The 24,052-nt window shown below is 42.4% G+C and overlaps 1 protein-coding gene across 1 annotated transcript in view; it reads left to right on the top strand.

Moving 5' to 3' along the window:
- TUBGCP3 (tubulin gamma complex associated protein 3) overlaps positions 1–19,414 on the top strand; it is a 56,290-nt gene extending 36,876 nt beyond the window's left edge. Inside the window, exons 18-22 of the mRNA XM_054975017.1 lie at positions 11,974–12,062; positions 12,224–12,355; positions 14,845–14,985; positions 15,422–15,538; positions 18,375–19,414. Coding sequence (XP_054830992.1) covers positions 11,974–12,062; positions 12,224–12,355; positions 14,845–14,985; positions 15,422–15,538; positions 18,375–18,566 — 671 coding nt within the window. The 3' untranslated portion in view covers positions 18,567–19,414. The remainder of the gene's footprint in view (positions 1–11,973; positions 12,063–12,223; positions 12,356–14,844; positions 14,986–15,421; positions 15,539–18,374) is intronic.
- The last annotated feature ends 4,638 nt before the right edge of the window (positions 19,415–24,052 follow it).

The raw sequence follows: 24,052 nt of genomic DNA, 5'->3' as shown, positions 1-24,052 counted from the left end.
TGAAAATTCCTCCATCTTCCATTGCTGATTTATAATCTTTATGTAAGGAACAGATGTTAGGCTTCTGACTTCATGAATTGTACCAAATGCTCTCTGTTTTTCATTTATGCTTTTGAAGATCATGTTATCTATAACTTTTTGAGGTTCTCTGATAAATTGTTTCCAGCATTTCTATATTTTTATTGAACTCAGGATATAATTTTCCTAGTGTTGCGTATTTCACCCTATATCTTGGAACTACAATTTTTGATGCATCTGACGAAGAGAACTGTGGTTCTCGAAAGCTTATGCTACAGTAAAGTTGGTTAATCTTAAAGGTGCTACTGGACTCTTTCCTACTTTGCTACTACAGACTAACACAGCTAACTCCTCTGGATCTAATTAGTACATAGATGCCATGTTTCTCTTCTCCCTCACATCTTGGTGGGACCACTTCCCATACTGCATTTATAGCATGGCCTTTTAAACGTAACGTGTACTCAATAAACACATTTCACATTCATCATATAGATATGCGCACGGTAGCATCATTTTCGATCAGGTGATGCTAAATATGTGCTTGCCATTGTTTGTGAAGCACCTCTTGTACATTTTTGTGGGTGCTGAGGCAACTAAACCTTACTCCATATACTATATTGACTCGCAGTTTGGTTGTTCTGTAGACTGAGAGTTCTTGTACCCTGGTGCGAAAGAACTAGGGAGACCCTCTGGCTTACCTGCTCCCTCTACCTTTCTCATTCTTCCTCCTTTTGCACATGACTTAATAATACTTAAGCATTTCTTGTTATGTGGAAAGTTGCAGTTTGCGGTTATATCTGAAAGGCAAGTCATAGTTTGCTCTTTCCTTTCCAAATCAGGATTAACCCACGGTTTGATATTCTTACTTGGTTGGAAGCAAGCAAGCCATGATTTGTAGTTTCAGTGTAATGACTAACTATGGTATGCAATGAATCTACAAGGTTTATGTTAACTGTTCATATGTTGGAGAGGGAGCAGGCAAGCCAGAGGATCTCCTTCAGGCCCATTCTTGTAGCACGTTAATGGTTTGTTATGTCCAAATGTGGTAACTGTTGAGTGGAGTGAAACAGGTGATGGGAGATGAAGTGGGAGCCTTCCAGAGGTTCATTTGTGGCTTGTTGTTCCATGACTGGTCATTACATCTAAACTCTGCCTAAGAACTAGAATGATCTTGCTCAAATCTCTCCTCAACCAGAAAACTGCTATTATCTGTCACAACTGGCATAATGAATAGAGAATTGATCTAGAACTGGGTTCATCAAATCCCCATTCGCCATGTAATTTATTGGATGTTCTTGGGGCAATTATTCTCTCCCAGATGACCTCTCTAAGTTGTTGTGAGGATAAAATGGAGAGGGTGAGAACCATGTATGGTGCCTTAAACTTTTTGGAGGACAGTTGGGCTAAAATGTATATTAAATGAATAAATAAGCTTTTTCTTCCATTTGCTACATAGGAATAATACCTGTCTGAATTAGAGGGCAGATTATTACCCCTACCCCAGCCACAATTTTTCTGTTAGGTCTAGGTACTCTTCAGTACTTTTTCACATGACTGGAATCCTTTTCCACGGGATATGTGCTGAGGCCCATTTTTGCTAGCCTGCAAGACAGTCCTGTTTTGGAGGGCTTTCAGTTGAACTTTTTTGGGAGACAAGAATCTGTTTTTGAGGTCTGATTGTAATTTTTTTGACTGCTGTAATTGCGGTGACTTTAAAAATCTTTTTAAAGTGTATTGTTGAAGTTGCCTTGAGCCTGAGGAAAGGTGTGGGATATACATTCTTAAAATGAAATTATTGATAGATTGGGCTCTGGATATATGCTCACTTACTGGGCCTTAGTGCTGTGATCGTTCAACTTTACCTCTCCCTCCCAGAAGGCTTTTAGCCTGCCATTCAACTCTGCTGTCCATTTGTTTAGAGATAGCAGCAGTTGGAGATAGGAAGTGGTCCGTAGGAGGGGAATCTTTGCCCAGGACTCCGCAAATAATTGCTGGTCTCCCTTTTTTGGTCTAGTGGACCTAGAACCAGAACAGCTGTAGCCTCTCCCTTTTAGAATAGTGAGTTCATTCTGGTTCCTTGTTTCCTGTCTTATCTGGCAGGACAGCTTTTAAAGTTGGTTCTGAGGGGTGTGGACAGGTGAGCTGCCTCCAAAGGCGTGAGAATTACTCTGAATATATTTTCTTATGAAGTGAGTGTATTTATGTAAATGACAGGAGTTTCACTGGGGAAGTTGCAAAGGAGTTACAAAGAATATAAGAATAGTGAAATGCTTGAGATAGCCTTGTGGGGGCAATAGAGCATTGCAGATCGTTGCTGACCAGTGCATTTTTTGAGCGCAAAGGCTCACAGAAGTGTTTGGAATATAATTTTCTTGTGTAATTTTACTGAACACTGTGGTGGTTGCTTTATAGGATACAAAATTGAATTACTCTTTAGACTACATCTGTTGCTCTTCAGGCGGAGGACATCTTGGGTGATTCCCACCATCCAATCAGGGAGGCAGGAAGTTGATTTCTTCCTCTTCCTTCGGTGTGTGTGGGACCACCCTCTCTCCTCAGTTTTGTTCCTGCCTCCGGCAAGACCAGTTTACTAGGCTAGCTCTGCTGCTTTTCCTTTTCTCGCTGCCTTTTCTTTTTCTACTTGCTTGATCCTTGATTCTTGTGTCAGATCTCTTTACTCCCTAGCCATCTCCTTTTCCAGTTCCCTCCTTTTCCCTCCCTCACTAAGGAAGTTTAGGGAAGGGTTCTATGACCTCCTGCGAGTCATCAGACTCAGAGGACAGCTTTCTGGAGAAGGCTGTTCCCAAGGAGCCATCCTTCCGGCGGCGGGAACGAGCCCAGCCAGCACCGGCATGCCTCTCTGACTTGCAAGGCTCCCCGACGAGGAACCAACGATGGCAGAGTGTCAGCTTTTCAAACGGGCCCGTCTGTCTCAGAGGGCTCCCATGAACACCGCGTGCCACAGTCAATCGACTGAGAGCAGCACCTCACGGAGGAGCTCTTTCGGCGGGAAGAAAAGATGTGACTGTCGATATCCCGCCAAAAATGAATGACATGCTTGCCAATCTCCCGGCGGGAGAGGCGCGGCAAAAACAACATTCCGACCCTCAGAGCACCATCCGAGACCAACAGACCCAAGTAAGTGCCTCTTCCTTCCTCTTTCCTCCAGAATTCCTGTCTGCGCTAAGACAGACGATGAGGGAGGAAATTTTGTCCCTCTGCCAGGCAGATACCCTGTGGCTTAGTCACACTAACTTCAGCTCATTACCAGGGACTTCTCAAGGAGGTAGAGACCAGGGTGGCCCATGGACCACTAAGGCGGCCAGAAAGAACTCCCAAACTAAAGCCCTGGACACGTCTCCCAGATGGCCAGAGGAAGATCCCTCAATCAGTGAGGATTCTGATGAGGGGGAATTTCTACCTGAGGAAGAGGAGGAGGAAGAGTTTCATACTCCTGAGCAGTCCAATAGACTGTTTCAATCAGAGGACTATCAATATCTCCTAGCCAAAGCCCTATCGGCTCTTGACTTGCAGGAGGTCCATCTGGGGGAGGAGGAGGAATGCAAACCAGAGGGAACTAAAGCCAGACCCAAAGGGAACAGGGAGTTCTTTCCCAGGTCTGAGGAGAAAACCAAGGTGTTTCCCTTTCCTGAGTTCTTTGAGCATCAATTAAAGGCTGAGTGGACCATGCCAGCGGTGTGCAAACAGTTTCCCAGTGCCCTAAAACTATACATGCTACCTAACTTTGCTAATAAGTTGTTGCAGGTACCAGTTATTGACGCCTGTCGAGGCCCTTCAATCATAAGGCCTTCGCTCTGAGGATGGACAAGGTACAATAAAAGACAGCCTGGATAGGAAGGGCGATGTTGCCCTGAAAAGCGCCCATGAGGCTATAGCCATGGCAATCAAGGCTTCAGCCATAGCATCAACCATCTCAAGGGCATCGGTAGTATGGGTCAGAAGGCTGATCGAGCTCCTACCAGGAAATAACTAACGCCTCCTGGAAGGAGCTAACAGAATCCTCAAAGCCATTACATTCACAGCAGATGCTACCTTCGATGCCCTGTCTTTCTCGTCCAGAGCAATGGCTTCTGCAAATGTGGCAAGACGTCAAATGTGGCTAAAGGCATGGCCAGCGGACATTCAGGCCAAAACCATTCTGATGTCCTACCTGTACCAAGGCAAAAAGCTTTTCGGAGACCACCTAGAAAAGGTCCAGAGGAGTTAGCCGTGTTAGTCTGTAGTAGCAAAATCAAAAAGAGTCCAGTAGCACCTTTAAGACTAACCAATTTTATTGTAGCATAAGCTTTCGAGAATCAAATTCTCTTCTTCAGATGCATGATCCGAACTGGTCAAATACAGAAGAGGAGGGGAGAGGGGGGAGAAAGAAGGGGACATATATCACAAGGAGACAGAATGCAATTAGCGTGGAGGCAGTCAAAACATTCCTTTGCTTGGAAATGTAAACATCTCCTTTTGGTGTGCAGTCAGTTTGCCCTATTCGTTTGTAGCAGTGAAGGTATCCAATTCCTATGTAGTATAAGCCTTCGATGATTCTCATGGAGACCAAAGATAAGAAGAAGGCGCTCCCACATTCCTTGAAGAGAGCAGAGAGACGGGCGTTTGGTTATCAGCCCTTTAGATTGCACCACACGCTGCCAAGAAGTCGTCAGGATCCAAAACGCACATGGAACTTCTCAAGGTCTCAGTCCCATAAGGGAAATTTTCAACCCAGATCCCAGAGACAGCAAGGAAGTCGTGGTGCCAGGCACAACTCAGAGGATAGAGGTCAGAAGCCCTGACTCGCTAGAGGCTCCGGTGGGAGGGAGACTTCTTCTTTTCCAACAGACCTAGATTGAATCCAAGGCAGATGCCTGGGCCAGGGAAGTGGTATCTACGGGCTACTCAGTAGAATTCATCTCCTTTTCACCAGAGCGCGTGTCTCCTTTCAAGAAGAATCCACACAGACGTGCAATTACCATCAAAGCCATCCAACATCTGCTAGATATCAGGGCCAGTTCCCCATGACGAAAAGGGAAAGGGAGTGTATTCGATCTTTTTCACAGTTCCCAAGAGAAACGGGGATTAGAGATCCATATTGGACCTGAAGTATGTGAACTGCTTCATCAAGGTGTGCCTCTTTTGGATGGAGACCTTGCGGTCTATTGCGGAGGTGCTTCAGCAAGGGGAATTCCTCACCTCGATAGATTTGACAGAGGCATACTTGCACATACTGATAGCTCTGAGTCATCAGCAGTTCCTAAGGTTCTGTGTGGAGAACATGAACTTCAAGTTCTGGGCAATGCCCTTTGGGCTCGCCAAAGTGCTGAGGGTGTTTACCAAGCTCCTCATTGCTCCAATAGTCGGGCTTCGAGAAATGGGTCTCTGCCTCCACCCATATTTGGATGATATACTGATAAGATCGAGCACACAAGAAGCCTCTCTCAAAGACACCGCGTTCACAATCCAATTCCTGGAGAGACACGGATTTCTCATAAATACATCCAAGTTTTCGCTGCATCCGTCTCAACATCTAGAACACTTGGGTCTGATAATAGACTATCTTTTTAGTGGCCATTACCTCAGCTCGTCGAATCTCAAAGATGAGCGCTCTGTCCATCTTTTTGGCAAGTTTGGCCAAAAACTCTTTTGATTTAATTTCAACCTATTGGTTCTGGTCTGACCTTCTGTGGCAGTGGAAAACAACTCCACGCCATATGGCAGCCCTTCAAGTACTTGATGGTTATCATATCACCTCTCAGTCATTTCATTTATAGTACTTGTTGAGTATTGGTGAGATTATGAGGATAGAGATATGTTAGATACTCTGTGTCTGCCCCTGCTTATTTTTTGGCTTGTATTTGTTAGCTTCATTTAGTGGTTTTGTTTGTTGAGGACTGTCCCTGTGTGTATTTGGAATATTGCTGCTGGGGTGGAGCCACTTAAGGTTGGAGGAAGGCCTCAAACTTCACTGAGTGGCTGGATCCACCCTACTATATGCTAAATTGATTTCTTATTATGCAATGTTTCTCTGTAGTGTAACAGACATTTTTAGAGTTGCAGCAATGGCTTGGCTCCTTAGCTTTGCTTCCATTTCCTCCCCTCTAGGTCATAATGCGCCTCCAGTCCACTTTCCTCTGGCGCCAAGCATTTTCTGGCTCCTTGTAAGACTCTGGAAGGACATGCTCTGTATAGCAGAGGGATGCCTCCACAGCCGGAAAGGGTGCAGTACAAGCAGAAGCAAGAATTAGGATTCAAGCTAAATCAAGATCATCAGACTTCATGTCTTAACAAAACTGTGCTACTTTATAGGAGGTTCTTCAAGAAGTCAAAATGACTTAAATTGCATTTTAACATGACAGCTTGAGTAAAAGAATAGCTCAGATTTTAAGGGTTTTGAGAGGATGCAAAGGAAATTCTTCCAGTTCACATGACAAGGTTATACTGCTGAAGACAGTGTGTGTCATTGGTATTTAGTTTCAACATTTTGGTTACTGTTGGATCAGTTAATACTTATTGCTATGTTAAATAAGCTTTGGCCCTGACTTGGATAGCCCAAGCCAGCGTGATCTCATCTTGCGTGATCTCATCTTGGGAGATCTTGGGAGCTAAGCAGGGTCGACCTTGGTTAGTAATTGGATGGGGAGACCTCCAACGAAGACAAGGGTTCCAGAGACAGGCAATGGCGAACCACCTCTGTTAGTCTCTTGCCTTAACCCCAGCAGGGGTTGCCATAAGCCAGTTGTGGCTTGATGGCACTTTCCACCACCACAAATAAGCTTTGACTGCAGGAAGTAGTAAGGTTCAGAATAGGGAGATATGAAATAGCATCTTTAAAAAAAAACAGTTCATTGCAGTGAGGATTTGAAACTAGATAGAACAAGGATATCACTATGTTTATAGGAGATACAGTTTTGGGATCTCAGGTATAAGTGCTCATAATCTTCTAGATTTGTAGAGACTTCAGTTGCTGTCATGTTTCTGATCAACGGAAATACATAAAAGGAATCTGTTTATATGAACTAAGTATCAGCAACTTGTAATTTTGGGTGAGTTTCAAGTCCACTAGAGTTTCTCTTAGCTTTAACTTCTGTGTTCGAGAGCCAAACTATATGAGATGCCCGACACGTTTTTTTCACATGTCAGGTCCCACAAGATTCCCTGGGTAGTGTAGTCCGTTTAGGTTTTTCTGGTAGCACATGGGTGGGGGAATGTAACAGGAGGTAGAAAATCCAGGGTGGCTTTTTGCAAGAGTGAGAGGAAGGGAGAACCCCGCCCCCCCCACACACGATTCTCTCTCTCTCAAAGAGCTGCCCTAGATTTCCTGCCTCCTGTTATGTCCTCACCCCCGAGCTCCTGGAAGAAAACCTAAGCCAAGGCTTTTTGCAGGAGAAAGATTCCCCAGCAGAGAATTGCATTGAGCAGTTGTTCTTTGTAAGATTACACTACCCAGGGAACGTTGTGGGTCCTGATACGAGCCCAGGCATCTCATGTAGTTTCCCTCTGAGTGAAAGCCTATTTGAATTTGAGCTAGGCCACAGTTGAAGGATGCTGTGAGTTGGTCATTAGGAAACAGGGCACTGTTGGGTGCCATTTTCAATTGTTTCAAAAGCTGCTTGACTCCCAAATCATGGTATGCCCAGAAGAATTGAAATGGAGCTTATACCACTGTACTCTATCCCTGCCTCCACAGATGTAGAGTTGCCAAAAGATCTTGTGAAATTTTTGTTTAATGGTTGAAGTATGCGTAGGTGTTTGTATGATGATTGGACTGTCCCAAAATTTTAAAAAAAAGGTACTGAGATGAAAAATTGAAGGGAAAAACACTGGGTTGTAATTCATAATTATCCATCAAGATTTCATAACCTTTATGGGATCAGAAGGTACAAACACTTAGAAATGTTCTGAACTTTACAAGGCTTTTAGCCATATTAATAAGACAACTCGTCTATTCTTCACTTCAGGAACTTTCAAGATTTTTTTAAAATCCAGGGCTGCCGTTTAATTATTTAGTAGGAGAATAGTAGGAGAAGTGACAGAAACGAAAAATTTATTTTGACCTGGGTGCTTTGAGACTGATGGTGTAGTTCTGCTACTAGTGGTTCCCTCTGCACTGTTTGGTGTATTGTGACTTGTTTCTTTCAAGTCTGCACTGCAAATTTTACATGTTTATTTTCTGGGATTACAGGAATATCAAACATAACCTTTTTTCTGGAAGTATAGTAATAATAAACACAGCAAGCAGTTCTTTGCTATAGCCTACCTATGGAGAAGGCCAAGCACGTGGCTTTCTTTTTTTTACTGCAATACAAATGGAAGACTTGGCATAACCTTATCTCCTCTTGAAATTTGCTCTACACTTGAGTATCCTTGACTAAGGACGTTTTCTGTCCTTTTCCCACAACTTTCATCCTAAGCATTTTAGCAAAATTTTCCCGAAAGAGCATTGTCAGGACTTGACTATTGTAATGCCCTTTACATAGTGCATTACATACATAGGTCTCCTGTCCAAATTAACTAGGAGACTCCAATTGGTGCAGAATGCTGCAGCGCGACTACGAGCAGGAGTGAGCAGGAGCATGAACATCATTCCCATTCTGCAGTCACTCCATTGGCCACCTTTCAGCAACCATGCTCAGTTCAAGGTACAAGGTATTGGTTATCATATTGGTTATCATACGCAAAGCTCTTCATGGCCTTGGCCCGGCATACCTACGGGACTGCCTCCCTCTCTGTGTTCCTCCACGGCAGCTTCTGAACAGATCTCCTGCAGGTGCCACCCTGCACATGGGCAAAATCAACAGCAGCCTGAACACAAGCTTTCTCTGTGGTGGCCCCTACCCTGTGGAATGGCCTGCTTGAGGAGGTCAGGAGAGCCCCCACTCTCCTAGCTTTCCACAAACGATGCAAAACTGAATTATTCAAAAAAAATTGTATTGTAGGGAGGGGCTCTCAGATTCTTCGCTAATGAGTTAAGGACTATAGACTTCACTACTATGTTTCCTGACATACTACCTGTTGTCTTAAATATGTGGTCCTATGAGCCACTTGTGTTTCATGTGGTCTAATGTCAGCCCCAGAATTGCTTATGTTCTGTTTCAACATTTCTTCAACTCTGTATTGGATTCTTAGTAATGCTATGTTTTTGTAAAATTGTGTTTATTTACTCTATGGCTTTGTTTATGGAAATGTCCTTGAAATTGACTGTACTAATCTCATATTGTGTAATCCGCCTTGAGTCTCAGTGAGAAAGGCAGACTATAAACGACATAAATAAATAAATTGTAATCTCAGAGGGATCGTGCTGTCGAAAGGCAGAGCCTGCCTCCCAAAGTTGAACACAGACACCAGAAACCTGCAGGTGGGACATCCAATAGTTACATAGTTTTGTTAATGTAATACAGAATGGCTCATGGGGTAGACTATTGACTGTGGACTTGGAAAATCCTTATAAAATGTGTCCGTTACGTGGCATTGAGCAAAAGTGTTCCTTTTTGAAGAAGTGGAATACTGTTTTCAAACTTTATGGTATATTTTTAAAAAGAAAAAATAGGATACGATGGAAAGAATTGAATAAGATAAAAAGGCATAGATAAGGATTGATGTAATGCCGTAGGTTTAGGCAAGTCAGCATTCTAAATCTTCAGAACTTATAGTCAACGATGGTCTTTGCTACTAAAAACTGGAAGCTTTTTTTTTAAAAAAAAGATGGTTTTGGAAGGGAACAAAAATGGCATATAGTGGCCTTCTCTGTGTGGCGAAACATTTAGATAGTGACGTTCCCTGATCAATCTGTGCAGTCTTCTCTGAAGCAGCTCAAAGTATGATGGCCTTCATGTAGCGAAGTATTCCAATTTCACAATGCTTTTTAAAGATGTTTTGCAAAGGAAAAGTCAACCATAAGCTGATGTATAAATAATCATTACTTAAATCCCACTTCATTCAAAGGGACTTGCTCCAAAATACATTTTTTGATTGACAGTCTATCTGTAAAATCAATATATATAAAGTCCAGAGACTGAAGCCACGAAAAGGCAAGGCAAGATCCATCTTTCTACAAACCAGATAAAAGCCTCAGGTTTGTAGGAAAATCTGAAATTAAAAAAAAAATAGAAGCATCACCTATACCTTTAAAAACTGAAAGCCCTTCGAAACTTCAGTGGGCATTGTGGAGATTGCTAGGCAACCATAACAATACTGCCAGCGTTCAAACCTTGATTTATGTCAGTAAAAGGCAGAGGAGAGGGCGTGTTTGGCCTTCCAGTGCACCTTTGCTCCCCTCCCTCCTGCCCTAGGCAACCAGTTACTCATCCAGATGCAGCAGTGGCAACAAACAACTTGATGCCACACAACTTGGTGCTACTTGGCCAGGTCTGGCAGTGGCCACCATGCAACTCACCTGAGCTTCTTTCGACCACATGACTTCTGCAGCTTGGCCAGACTTTTCACAAGGGTGAAGCTGCTTGGGGAGGGAAGGAAGGGAAGCTGTGCTGTATAGTGGTTAGAGTGTCAGATTAGGATCCAGGAGGCCCAGGTTCAAATCCCCACTCTGCCATGAAAGTATGCTGGGTGACTTTGAGCCAGTCACACACTAAGCTTGGCCTATATTACAGGATTGTTGTGAGGCTAAAAGGTACACTGTTTTGGATCTCCATTGAGGACAAAGGTGGGGTATAAATAAAATAAATAATAAAGCTGAAGATGGGGGGGCAGATAGAAAGGTTGGTTGGTGAGTAGGAAGAAGAGATTATGTGGGCTGCGAGGAAGATAAAAAGAGGAATTCGTGTGGGGAAGGGGATATGAGGGAAAATGAAGCGATCACACAAGTCCTTGTTGGTTCCTGTAGAAACTCTAAATCCAAAATGCTATGTTTGCTGTGTTGGAGTTTTGTATAATGAGTAGAACTTCTAATTTGAAAACACATTGGAACTTTTGCCTTGAGTCTCAATGAGAAAGATGGACTATAACATAAATAAATAAATCTTGGATTTTTTCATGGGTAGCTGTTTGATCTCTTACGTATTCTGGCTTCATATAATTTGTTTCTTATAGATCTCCACCTGTTCATTTTGTTGTTTCACTCAGAAGTTGTCTGTTCCTGTAATATATTACATAATTGGGCAGTGGGAAAGATATGCTTTGTCCCTGGGCTTCTTAAACAATTCAGGAGAAATGAGCCCACTTGGTTGGGGAGGGCGGACTATAAATCTAAGTAAATAAATAAATAATAAATAAATTATGATAAATTAGTAATTCTATAAGAATATTTTTAAATATTATGGGGAACCAATTCCTCCCTGTGTGCTATAGTGATACTACCTGCCTAGTAGTAAACCGAATGTTCCATGCTCTTTTATTAAGTACTCTTGTTTTATACAAAAGCTCCAGGATACTGGCATCATACTACTTTAATCTGACTTTCTTGCTTGATCCTGGAGTTAAGTTTTTTTGAAGTATTTTAAACTTGCAGCTTGATGCAGTGCTATGTGTAAGCAATTGTAGTAGTACGGTAATAGAATTAATATGATGAAAGCTTAGCTCCCATGTATGGGTGGCTACAGCTTCTCACAAATGGGGGAAATTTGTGGAAGAGCTTGCATGACTATATTCATGTCTAGTTGCATTTTGTACGGATCCCATCTTGGGGTCCCCCCAGTGCCACATAGTATATTGTTCTAGAGTTTCTACAGATCCTTAGCAGTGGCTTTATGGTGGAAGCAGCTGGGAAGCAGGTAGGAAATTTGCATTTCCATGAACTTGTTCCCGCTTGTGGAAGATTGGATCAAGCCATAGTGTGTAGTGTCTTCCCTCTTATGAGAACCTGTCTTTATGCCCTTCAAGAAGGGGAAAGGCTGATACTGCAACTTGTTAATAAAAATTTAAAAACTACATAAAAATCTAACTAGATTTTTTTGGTTCTAATGTTAATATCCAAATTCTTTGGGTTTCTTACAGAGCTTTCTGGGGTGCTGCATCAGTGTCACGTTCTGGCATCAGAAATGGTCCATTTCATTCATCAAATGCAGTATTACATTACATTTGAGGTACCCTTTAACCATCTGTTTTATTGTTGTTTTTAAGTAGGTTGAACATTATTATTGACAGATCAGACTAATTGTGTTACAGAAGTGTGGAGCAGAGAAATAATTGTTTAAATTATCTCTAAAATTAAATTCATCCTAACACTGATGGTTTTGTCCCATAGGTACTTGAATGTTCATGGGATGAGCTGTGGAACAAAGTTCAACAAGCTCAGGACTTGGATCACATCATTGCTGCTCATGAAGTTTTCTTGGACACAATTATTTCTCGTTGTTTGTTGGATACTAACTCTAGGGTAAGCCCTTTCACATAATCATGATTTTTGCAATTTCCTTTATAATCCTCTTACCAGAATATTTCCTATTTACTTTTACCTGGGTTGCCTAATGATCTAGTTCTGTATTGTGATGGATTCTCAGAGAGAATCTCTGCATGAAATCAATTGTTTTATGTATCCGCTTGCTTTATTTTTATTTGTTTATTTAACACAAGTAATATCCTGTCTTTTTGCTCTTGTAAGGGCCACCAAAGCAGCTAACAAATGATCACATTACATACAAAAATCATATTATAAAACTATTAAAACCGACCAAACACATCTTTAAAACAGTTAAAACTAGAGCTTTAAAAACATACGAATACATTAAAAACAACAATTAAAACACTTAAATGTCAGGAATGAAGGAAAGATCACTGAGGGTATGCCAAATGAAACAAAGTCATTACCCGCTGGCAGAAGATGACAAGAGAAGGACAGATGAATCTCTCTAGGGAGAGAGTAGTTTTGGAGCCACAACCAAGAAGTTGTGAGTTGCCACCCGCCTAATCTTCTGAGTTGCCACCCGCCTAATCTCAGAAAGCAAGGGCACCCAAAGCAAGGCCTCTGAAGATGACTGCAGTGGTCTGGTAGGGTCATAAGGAAGTAGTTGGTCCTTCAGATATATAGGGCTTTAAAGGTCAATCTTGAATTGTGCCCAGAAACAAACTGGAAGCAAGTATAGATGCACCAAAACTGGAGTGATATGGTCCCTATGACACTCTCCAGTCAACACCATGGCTGCAGCATTCCGCTCCACTTGAAGTTTCTGAACAGTTTTCAAGGGCAGCCCCATGTAAAGCATTTAACCCAATCTAACCTAGATGTAATCAGGGCATGCACCACAGAGGCCATATCTTTTCTCCCCAGAAAAGGCTGCAGATAGCTACCCCAGTGAAGCTGATAGAAGGTAATCCTGGCTACCTGTTTATCTAGTAGCAGTCCTGGGTTCAAGACCACCCCAATTTATGGACCTGTTCCTTCAAAGGGAGTGCAATCCCATCCAGAGTAGGTGATACTTAAATCGCAGATCAGATCTTCCACTCACCAGTAGCACTTCTGTCTTGTTGGGTTTAAGCTTCAGTTTATTAGCCCACATCCCCTCCAAAACTGCCTCCAGGCACTGCTTCAAGGTTTCTACAGTCTTCCTGGAATCATTTGGAAGTATGAGATAGAGCTGAGTATCATCCACATATTGGTGACAATCCAACCTAAATCTCCTGATAACCTCAGTCATTGATTTCATGTAGATGTTAAATAGCATTAGAGATGAGATGGGACCTTGCAGGGCCCCAAAGGCCAATGGGCTGAGCAACAGTCCCCTAGCACCGCCTTCTGAAATCTGCCCTCCAGGTGGGACCTGAACCACTGCAAAACAGTGCCTCCCAGCCTGGAAAGGTGAGGGTACCGTGATCGATGGTATTGAAATCAGCTGAGAGGTCCAACAAAAAAAACAGAGTCGCACTCTGTGTCCATTTCCCAGCACAGGTTATCCATTGGTGTGACCAAGGCTGTGTCAGTCCCATAACCAGGCCTAAAACCAGTTTGGAAAGGATCTGAGCAATTTGCCTCATCCAGAAAAGTTGCCCAGACACCGCCCGTTCAATCATCTTGCTCAAGAACGGAACATCTGAGAGTGGTTGATAGTTGTTGAGATCTCCTGAATCCAGGGTAGGCTTCTTTAGAAGTGGACACAGTGCAGCCTCGTTCAAGGGTGGGGCAACCAGCCCTCTCTCAGTGAGGCATTAACTACCTCTTGGACCCAGTCAACTCCCCCCCCCCCCGCAGATTTAATTAGCTAGGAAGGGCAAGGGTCAAAGAAGAAAGTGGTAGGCTTCAGCCTTCCAAGGATCCTGTCAACATCCTCAGACTGAATAGTATCCGAAACAACTGGGCAAGTTGGCATCCTGGAATCATTTGACCTGTCACTGCTAACATAGAGTCCAAGTCGTAATGGGTGCGAGAAATTCTATCTGCAAAGTGCTGAGCAAAATGGTCACAGCAAGCCACCAAGCAGTCTGTTTCCTCCTGCAGGCCAGATCCTAACAGGATCTGCAGGCCTGACCACCCAGAACAACGCCACTGTCCTACAATGGTGGCAGAGAAGTGTTTCTTTGCTGCCATCACCGGATACACTTTTAAATGAGCTTTTGCTCGTGTCTGATTGGATTCATTCCCAAAATTCCTCCATTGTCACTCTAGCTGGTTCCCTTGTCTTTTCACCATCAGCAGCCCTTTAGTAAACCAAAGGGCAACATGTGCTCTAACACTTGTGAGAGGATGCCTTGGAGCAATTGTGTCAGCTGCCCTGGTCTTTTCCTCATTCCAACCAGGACATCAAGTAGGCAGTAATATAGCAGTGTTTGAACAAATCTGTTGAGGTTAACTAATCTTACTTTCTACTTAAACATCCAATTTTTCTGATGTTTTGTGAGCGTCTTTTCATTTTGTGACTGTCAATTATGTAGATGCTTCTCAACCAGCTTCGAGCGGTCTTCGATCAGATCCTGGAATTTCAAAATGCTCAAGACACAATGTACAGAGCTGCCTTGGAGGAGCTACAGCTACGACTGCAGTTTGAAGAGAGAAAAAGAGAACGAGAACTTGAGGTAAAGGAAGTGGCAATCTGAGAGAGAGATGAGTTTTTCTTATTCCTCTTTAAAATCTTCTCTTTCTCTCAAAAAGGTTGGGTAAATATGTATTTGTAAGAACACCTAAAACCCTTTCTGTCTTAGTCTTTGAATAATCTATAATTGATAGTGAATGTGAAACTCAAACCTTAATTTTTCCATTTGGTGGATATCCAGTCCTTAGGTAGAGAAATACTTCATTCGTACTTGCTATGCTGTTTGCCAGAGAATCTCTTTGATTAATTTCTTGGCTTTGAAGATTTTGAGATTATCAAGCTAAATTTAATACACCTGCAGAGTCTTAATAGTATTCTAAAAAAAATCAATCAGTGGCTTCATTTAATAAATGCTGATGTATAATATGTGCCTTTTGGTTACTAATGCCAAAATATGTTTTTCCACCTCAATTCTTAAGGGTGAATGGGGAGTAACAGCTTCAGAAGAGGATGAAGAGAATAAAAGAATTAAAGAATTTCAAGACTCGATACCAAAAATGTGTTCACAGCTGCGACTTCTTACCCATTTCTATCAGGTATTTTTTTCAAAATGTGACATTACTTAAACTGGAATAATCAAGCACCCTGCATAACATTTCCCCAGATTTAGATTGGACTACATTTATTTAGAAGAGGCATATGCCGGCTCTGCAGCAAATCAATTTGGGAGGACACTGGACACTCAAAACTAAAATACTAAAACAGCATAAAATCATAAAATAAATGGACTGTTAAAGACTGAGCCATTAGATTATTGATTGATTGATTTACTGTATTTATAGTCTGACTTTCTCACTGAGACTGAAAAGCATTACAGAGTATAAATTAATAACAGTCCATATGAAGAGACAACTAATAAGCACAGTGTAGGATTGATACAATCAATATGAGAAAACATCAAATGAGCAATGTACTAGAATTACAGAAATATGAGTGAACATAGCATTTAGACATGATACGAAGGGTGGCTATCATGAATAAAAATGGTATTAAATCAGTAGAAAACAATGATACAATAGGATAATATGTGCAGCAACTGATAATATGTCTTGTACATAGTGATATAATTCATGATCCCTTTCCTTTTATAAAGTGATTTCCTGAACTATTTGGTTATAGTATAGCTCTGTTAGTTTTATAGAAAAGCTCTCCTGAACAACTGTTTTTTTAATATATAATTGGCAGAATGACAGGATCATGGGAGACTTCTTGGGCAGGCCATTCCACATGGTGGAGGCCACTACAGAAAATGCATGTTTATGGGCAGTTGTTAATCTCATCCATTCGCAGGGCAGTACCTGCAGAAAGCTCCATTCAGATGTGTGAAGCTGTCATGATGGGGAATAGAAGGAAAGTTGGTCCTGCAGATACAAGAGTCCAAGGCCATGAAAGGCCCAAGGCTATGTGATAGTCAGTACTTTGAATTGAGCCTGGTAACTGATGAGAGCCAGTGGAGTGACTGCAGAGTAGGTGTAATATGCATGTTCCACCTAGCCGAGCTAGATTTGGATCCAGTAGCACTTTAAAGACCAACTGGATTTCTGAAGTATGAGCTTTAAGGGAGCTCTGACTCTCAAAAGCTCATACCCTGGAAATCTAGTTGGTCTTTAAGATGCTACTGGACTCAGATCTTGCTCTTCAGCAACAGATCATCAAGCTACCCCGCCTGAAACTAGCTGAGGTGGTAGATGGGGTGTGGCACTTTGTACAAACTGTGAAGAATGTTATCAACGTAATGTAGTTTCAGTGTTACTGTAGCTGGGATCCACATGGCCAGAATGGCAGAGTCTAGGTAAGGGTGCATCTTTCAGACATAGTTGGAAGAAAGCACATTTTTCAGCTGTATTAACTTGCCTCTTCAGCAGTGCTGGATCCAGTATAACCCCTAGGCTCTTAACTGAGCCAGCAAGAACTCCATCAAAAGTGGGAGGTCCATCATCCCCCATGGTCTTGGCCTTCCCAACTAGTACAACCTCCATCTTATCAGCACTCTGTTTCAATTTGTTTTCTCTTAGCCATTTAACTACAGTGGTTCAAGACCTCTGCTGAATTGCCAGAAGATTTGGATAGACAGAAATAGAGCTGAGTGTTTTCAGCATATCCATGACACCCAGTTCCAAAGCTACAATTTATCCTAAGGGCTTTACATAGAGCTTGAATAGAAAGGGGTATAAAATTATACCTTGTGGAACTAAACAGGAAAAATCCCATAGTGATAACAACTGGTCTCTGATAGCAACTCTTTGAGATTGATATATAAGGAACAATTTAAACCAGTTCGAAGTGTATCCCCTAATACCTACTTTTGCCTGATCCATTGTATTGAAGGTTGCAGATAAATCTAGCAGGAGCACCAAAGGCACATGGCCTTTGTCTAAATTCAGACAAAGATCATCAACTAAGGCGCAGTGGGCAACCTTCTCAATAGCTTCTAGGAGCTTCACGCTTCCATCACAGCCTCAGCAGAGTATTCATTTGTAATCCTTCCACTCAGCATTTTGGAATGCAGTAGAAACCTTGAGTCTCCATGGGTGGACCGTTTTAACCCCACCCCCCGAGTGTTGGACCTACATTTACCTTTGCCTTGAGTAGATAATAGTCAGACCGTGGTACAGGCCAAACCTCCAGCCTCGAGGCCAGATCTTCAGTGAAAAGATGAAGTCTAGTATGTGACCTCTTTCATGTGTTGTGCCCGTCTCGAGAGAGGCCCATGTCAGCCAAAGAGGCTACAAAATCCTGGGCCTTGGTAAGGAACCCTCAGCATGAACATTGACATCTCCTAGCACAATCAGTCTTGTATTCAGCACCACACTCGTACGCACTTCTATCAGTTCACACAGGTTGCCTACTGGAGTACATCAGAGTTTTAAAGAGTTTTGCTTGTCCAGAAAACCTAGATCACAGTCTGTCCATTTGAGTCATTCTGGTGGAAACAGATTTCATGACCACTTTGAAAAAGGCTTCTGAGCCCTCTCATTTCATTTATGTCTGGTTCCTAAAGTTAACTTTCCAGATACTTTTGTGTGGGTGAAGTAATACAGCGACTCCGATACCCCAACTTGGGATTTTTAATGGTGGTTGTAGAACAACACAGCTCATATCCTTATTTATTTACTTCATTTACTCCCCAACTGACCCCCAAGTGGCTTACATTGTTCTCTCTCTCATTTTATCTTACAACAGTCCTGTGAGGCAGGTTAGGCTGAGACTGTGTAACTGGCGAAAGGTCACCCCAGCAAGCTTCCAGGGCAGAATGGAGATTTGAGTTTAACATTAACCATTATACTACACTGACTCTCATAATGATTCCATTGTATATCAGTATACATAAGTTTATACGAATCTTTTACTTTCTCCTTTTTTTTCTTTCAGGGCATTGTGCAGCAGTTCTTGGTGTTACTGACCACCAGTTCTGATGAAAGTCTCCAATTTCTGAGCTTCAGACTGGATTTCAATGAACATTATAAAGCCAGGGAACCCAGGCTTCGGGTGTCTTTAGGCACTAGAGGGCGACGTTGTTCACACATACAGACCTCTCTGCAAGGAATGTCACAGGATGGCTGAAAAAGGTTACCTGTTGCTGGATGTAGCAGTCAAAGTCAGTGTACTCCAACCAAATGGCATGCAATATGGGTTTGTCATTATCGCAAGCAATCAGTTTTCAGTCTTGTGATTGTGCAACACTAGGGCAGAAAGCAACATGGCTTGTTTTGTATATCTAATGTTTGATACTACTAAATGAGTTTAATGCTTATAAATTCATTAACAAATCACTATATTTTCTGTGGTGCTTTTGAAGCATATTCTGCCATAATTTATATTTGTCTCCAAGAAATTTATATTCACTTGCAGCATCAAGAAGGGTTATAATCTCTCATTTCAATTCAGGAACTACTTTTGTTTTAAAACCACCAGAAAAGGATCTGGTCAGAGAATATATTTGTAAAGCAATTTTTTTTCTGGTTCTTTTTTCAGAGTTGTGATGTAGTTGACTGTGAGAAAAAACAAGTCAGTTAAAACTACGTTCAGTAATGTTTAACATTTTCAAAACAGTTTATTTTTCCAGAATTTTTTTAATGTGCTATACAGAAACAAAGATACAACAAGAGTGAAACATAATTAATATCATAAAAATGAAGTTGGAGCCTTCGCTCACTTAAGTAATGAAACATGTAAATACAAATAGATGTGAATTAAATATTTTGTGTTTTGAATCTGGTATATTAGAAATTAATTTAAATAATGAAGACTACTTATTTCTCTTTCCTTGCCTATTTTTCCATTGTAAATAGTTATATATTGCTGTCCAGATGTTGGGGAAAAACATTTTTTGTAAAGAAGTCACTATATATATCGAGTCATTGGTTATTATCCATTTATTATATTCACAGGTAAAAAGCTTAGAAAATAAACAAAACTATCTTTCAGACATTGTGGTCTGTTTCCTCTGCCTGCCATTATTTCAAGTCCAGTGCTTTAGCTTTCAGTCTTCCTTTTCAAAATGGGAACTGACACCTGATGAAAAATGTGAACACACGGTTACTTCACATATTAAGACAGATTAGCAATCCCTGAAACCCCAATATTCAGAGTGCCACCCTAAGCGCAGGGCTTAGGACGCCTAAGGCCATAGCTAGTGTATCTGGAGATATATCCGTGTCTGGCCCTGCTGGCATAGTGCTGATGCTGCACCAATGCAGCTGGCATGCTAGCATCGCAGTGGGAGTTGTCAACAGTATATTGGAGTCAGAGCGGGATTTCTTGGCTCACTGAGCCTCTCCAGCCCCAGGTTTCTTGCAGCGTAGGTAACCACTAGCAGCTTCATCCCAGGATTGTGATAGTGGTGGTGGCGCAGCAAGGGCATCATTAATCAGCATCTTATGGCCATTCCATAAAGGGCAAATAAATGACTAACTCTCTATGATGTCACACTACCTGCACCTACTGGTTAATTGCTGGAAGGGAAATAAGGATGGATGCAAATGACATACTCCAAGAAGCTCAGTAGACAGACTAGAACCCATGTCTAAAAGTGAACTAGGAAGCATGAGGGAGATTGTGCATAGGGCTGCAGGGGAATGCCTCATAACCTGATGTGAACACTAGCTGTAGGTATTGGGTGGGGAACACTGCAAAGACAAGTACATTGGAAGGGGACAGGGAGAGCCCTAAGGCAGTTCATCTCAGCACAGTAGAAGTATGACAGCAGAACCAGTATGGCTGTTGACATAATCAAAGACTATGTTAGGACAACAAAGTGCATATGGGTTTTACAGCTAATGATGATGCCGTTTAACTCCTCCAGCAATATAAATGAGTTCATCTACGGTCTTCCTGTGCAGTCCCACGTATATATATTCGGCATATATATTCTGACTCAACCCCCCACTGTTGTCTTTCCAGTGATCGAAGGCTTTGTAGAACTGTTGACAGGTTTAAATCTTAAACCGGCTTCCACCCCTGCTACTAGTAAGAAAGTTGAGGATCTCTACAGAGTCAAGGATGGCCTGTGCCCATTCCTGTCTTTACACCCTCCCCCGTCCTCCCTAGTGACGGAGGACATGCAAGCGAAACCAAAACAAGGGTCCCTATCCATTCCTTCAGACAAGGAAAGCAGGAAGATTGATTCTATGGGCAGAAAGGTTTATACATCTGCAGCCTTTGGCATCAAGATTGCCAATTATGCAGCAATGATGGCTGCCTATCAGCTACTACTGTGGAATAAGGCGGCAACGTTCATTCCATGACTACCAGAGGATCAGAAGATCTTTCTCCGGGTCGTTCAAGAGGAAGCGGTCCGTTTGTCCCGCCATCAAATCAATGCGAGCAGGAATATGGCAGACACCTCCGCCAGATCCCTACTTTCAGCGCTTGTCATCCGCAGACTGCTCTACCTGCAGAAACCAGGAGCAAGGTTGAAGATCTCCCGTTTGAGGGACAGACCTTTTCCCCCGGAGAAAACGGATGACTATTTGTCAAAGAAGCGCAAAGATAGGCTTACAGCACATTCTTATGGCATGCTTCACCAGCATCAGGCTACTAACTGACCTCAATACAGATCCTTTGCTAGAGGCCGTCAGCACCGTTTTCACCCCTATCATGGGTATGGTTACCAACCTGAAAGGCAGTATCAAAGCCCACAATCATCCTTTTCAAGGAGGAGACAGGGCAATAAGAACAAGCAGGGAGCTCACCAGCAGCAGACCAAAGAACTGGCACACTCTCAAAAGCAATTCTGACAATTACAGGGACCTGACCCGCTGTTTGGGGACAGACTGTCTTCTTTTTTCTCTGAGTGGCGCTGTATAACTTCTGATGTTTGGGTTTTACAAGTCGTTAAAATTGGTTATAAAGTTGAGTTCTTACAGTGGCCTGGTCTCCGGCTCCCTACTTTCTCATCCCAGAGTACACAACCTGGGGTGGTCTCTGAGCTATCAGCTCTATTAGAGAAAGGGGCAATTGAGGAGGTCATGGACAGTTCCCCTCCTCTTGGTTTCTATTCTAACCTTTTTGTGGTAGAAAAGAAGGACGGGGGTCTCCGCCCTATCTTGGATCTTCATGAACTGCATAAGTTTGTACGAGTCCATACATTTAAGTTGAACACTTTACAAACAATCCTAGCCTTGATACCCCCTCAGTGGAGACCATGCCTGCCCATAGGGAATAATGGAGAGCATGCTTTCCCATAGAGAATAAATTGTCCATAGATGATACATGATTGCCAATAGAGAATGCATGATTGCCCATAATGAATATCATGCTTGCCCATAGGGGATAATGGAGACCACACTTGCTCTTAGAGAACAATGGAGTCCATGCTTGCACGTAGGGAATAATGGAGGCCACGCTTGACTATAGGGAATAACAACAACATTTGATTTATATACCACCCTTCAGGACAACTTAATGCCCTCTCAGAGTGGTTTACAAACTATGTTATTATTATCCCCACAACAAAACACCCTGCTTGCCCATAGAGGGAGGGGTGTTTGTGTGTTGTGTGTTGTCATAGGCTTTGTAGCCACTTTCTTCCTCCAGTGTCTCTGTGGTTTTGGCTGGTTTCTTTTGTTTCTCTTTAAAAAGAATGGAGAATGGCTAGGGCACCTAGTTTAGGTGCTCACAATTTTGGACCCAGTGGTAACTGCCTTGCATTTCTTTTGCCAAAACTGCTGTCCGTTCTTATCTGTGTCAATCAGGTTAGCCTTCCATTGTTTAAAGAAAGTCTTTTGCCATTTATTGCTTCATTGACTTGATATGTTAGCCACACTGGCCTGCTCTTAGATTTGAAACCAAAAAGCAACCAGAGGCCACCACGAATATAAACAAACAAACTACTAGGAACAATAGTCCCCCATGGAATACCAATAAACAAAGTATATCTAGTATTACTGTATTAGTATATCCTATGTAGCAAGTGCAAAGTGCTCATAAGTGAATTATACACTATATATACTCATAACCATCAACAGCTGGATCTAACAGCAATAAATATAACAATAAATATTAATAAATATTGAATATGACAAAGAATGGCATACAATATTGTTGTAGGACAAATAAAAAACAGGTGTACTTGAAGTCTTCACTTTGTCTAACTAGATGCTGAATGAATACATGGACAGCTAAATGCAGCATCCTCCCATTAGTCTGCTGGTGCTGGTGCTTCTGTAAATCCTGCTTCTCCAATACACACTGGAACAAACATCCAAAAGGGTCTGTGAAGGTTCTGTGCTCCAGATAAGTAGGTAGCTGATAGGCATAAGATATATCTCATGCATACTCGGTTACCCTCTGAAAATTTCTGCAGCAGAAAGCAGAGGACTCAGTTGGACTGTGAAATGTCACAAAGCTGTCCACCCCCCCCCCCCTTTTCCAGGGCTATAAAGAATCAAACAAAGTCCATCCAACGGGCTGCTAGATCAAATCCTGTTGTGTTTTCCTCTTTGTCAAGGAAGTTACACATTCATATCTGTTTAATTCATCAGAGTTGTCTGTTGACATTCATGGCAATTTGCTGTACGATGCAAGTAGTCACTCCAAGCACTTCACAGGGTGGGGGACTATTGTTCCTTGTAGTTTGTTTTCTCTTAGATTTGGCCAACCTAGTCTGTGATATACATGCCGTCCATGCTTCTATTATTATAGATTTAAATCCAAGCCTCATGGAGGGACTAGATCCTCCTTACTTTCCCTCTAAATTTTCTTTACCCCCTGAATTTTTGAGAACTTTGGCCTTCTAAAATGAAATGTTTAAAATTGGGTTTTGGTTGGATTTTTTTGGTCAACCTTTCAAGTATAAGTGGGACTCCACTGAGTTGTGATCACTGTTCCCAATGGGCACAATCAGCTCTACATCTCACACCAGGTTCTGAGCATTACTTAGGACTAACACCTGGATCACCTCCCCTCCAGTTGGTTCGATGCCCATCTGTTCCAAGGAATAATAATTTAGATTTATCTCTCTGCCTCTGTTTGAGAGGAGACGGATCGCAGGGTCTCAGTCAATGGCCTCAATCAATTACTCTCAGCATTCCACAATTAAGGATACATCAAGCTGGCGTGGCTGCAAACAAACAGGCTTTCCCCCCCACTGCTGTGGCAAAGGGTGGTCAAGGCTGGGGAGGACCTGACAAAGGCCCAGGTCGGTGGAATTGAGACATCAGATCTGAAAGCTCAGTCTCCTCCAAGGCACCAAACACTCTGGATCCGAACCATTCGGGCCCAAAGACTCCTTGGAGCTGAGCTCCTTCTACTTCAATCAAAGTCTCTGATCTCCCAGATCCATCCAGAGCTGTCCCACTCGACTCGGAGCCGAGGTCCCTGGTGTGGTAGGATCCGATGGTGGCCCGATGGCCGAAGTCAAAAGAACCAAGTGGGATGCCAACACCAGCCGTGCACTTGGATCCAAACATGAGGGAGATGCTGGAAGGGGAGCCCCTGAGGGAGAAAACAAAAAAGACAAAGCATCTGTCTACACAGGATCCACAGGGGAGATCCCTGTGAGGGGAATGGATTGAGCAGGAGGTCCTAATAGTTAACTCACTGCCTAC

This window comes from Eublepharis macularius, chromosome 3 (assembly GCF_028583425.1).
Source record: "Eublepharis macularius isolate TG4126 chromosome 3, MPM_Emac_v1.0, whole genome shotgun sequence".
NCBI classification, from domain to species: Eukaryota; Metazoa; Chordata; class Lepidosauria; order Squamata; family Eublepharidae; genus Eublepharis; species Eublepharis macularius.
This window is presented reverse-complemented; position numbering and strand designations above follow the sequence as displayed.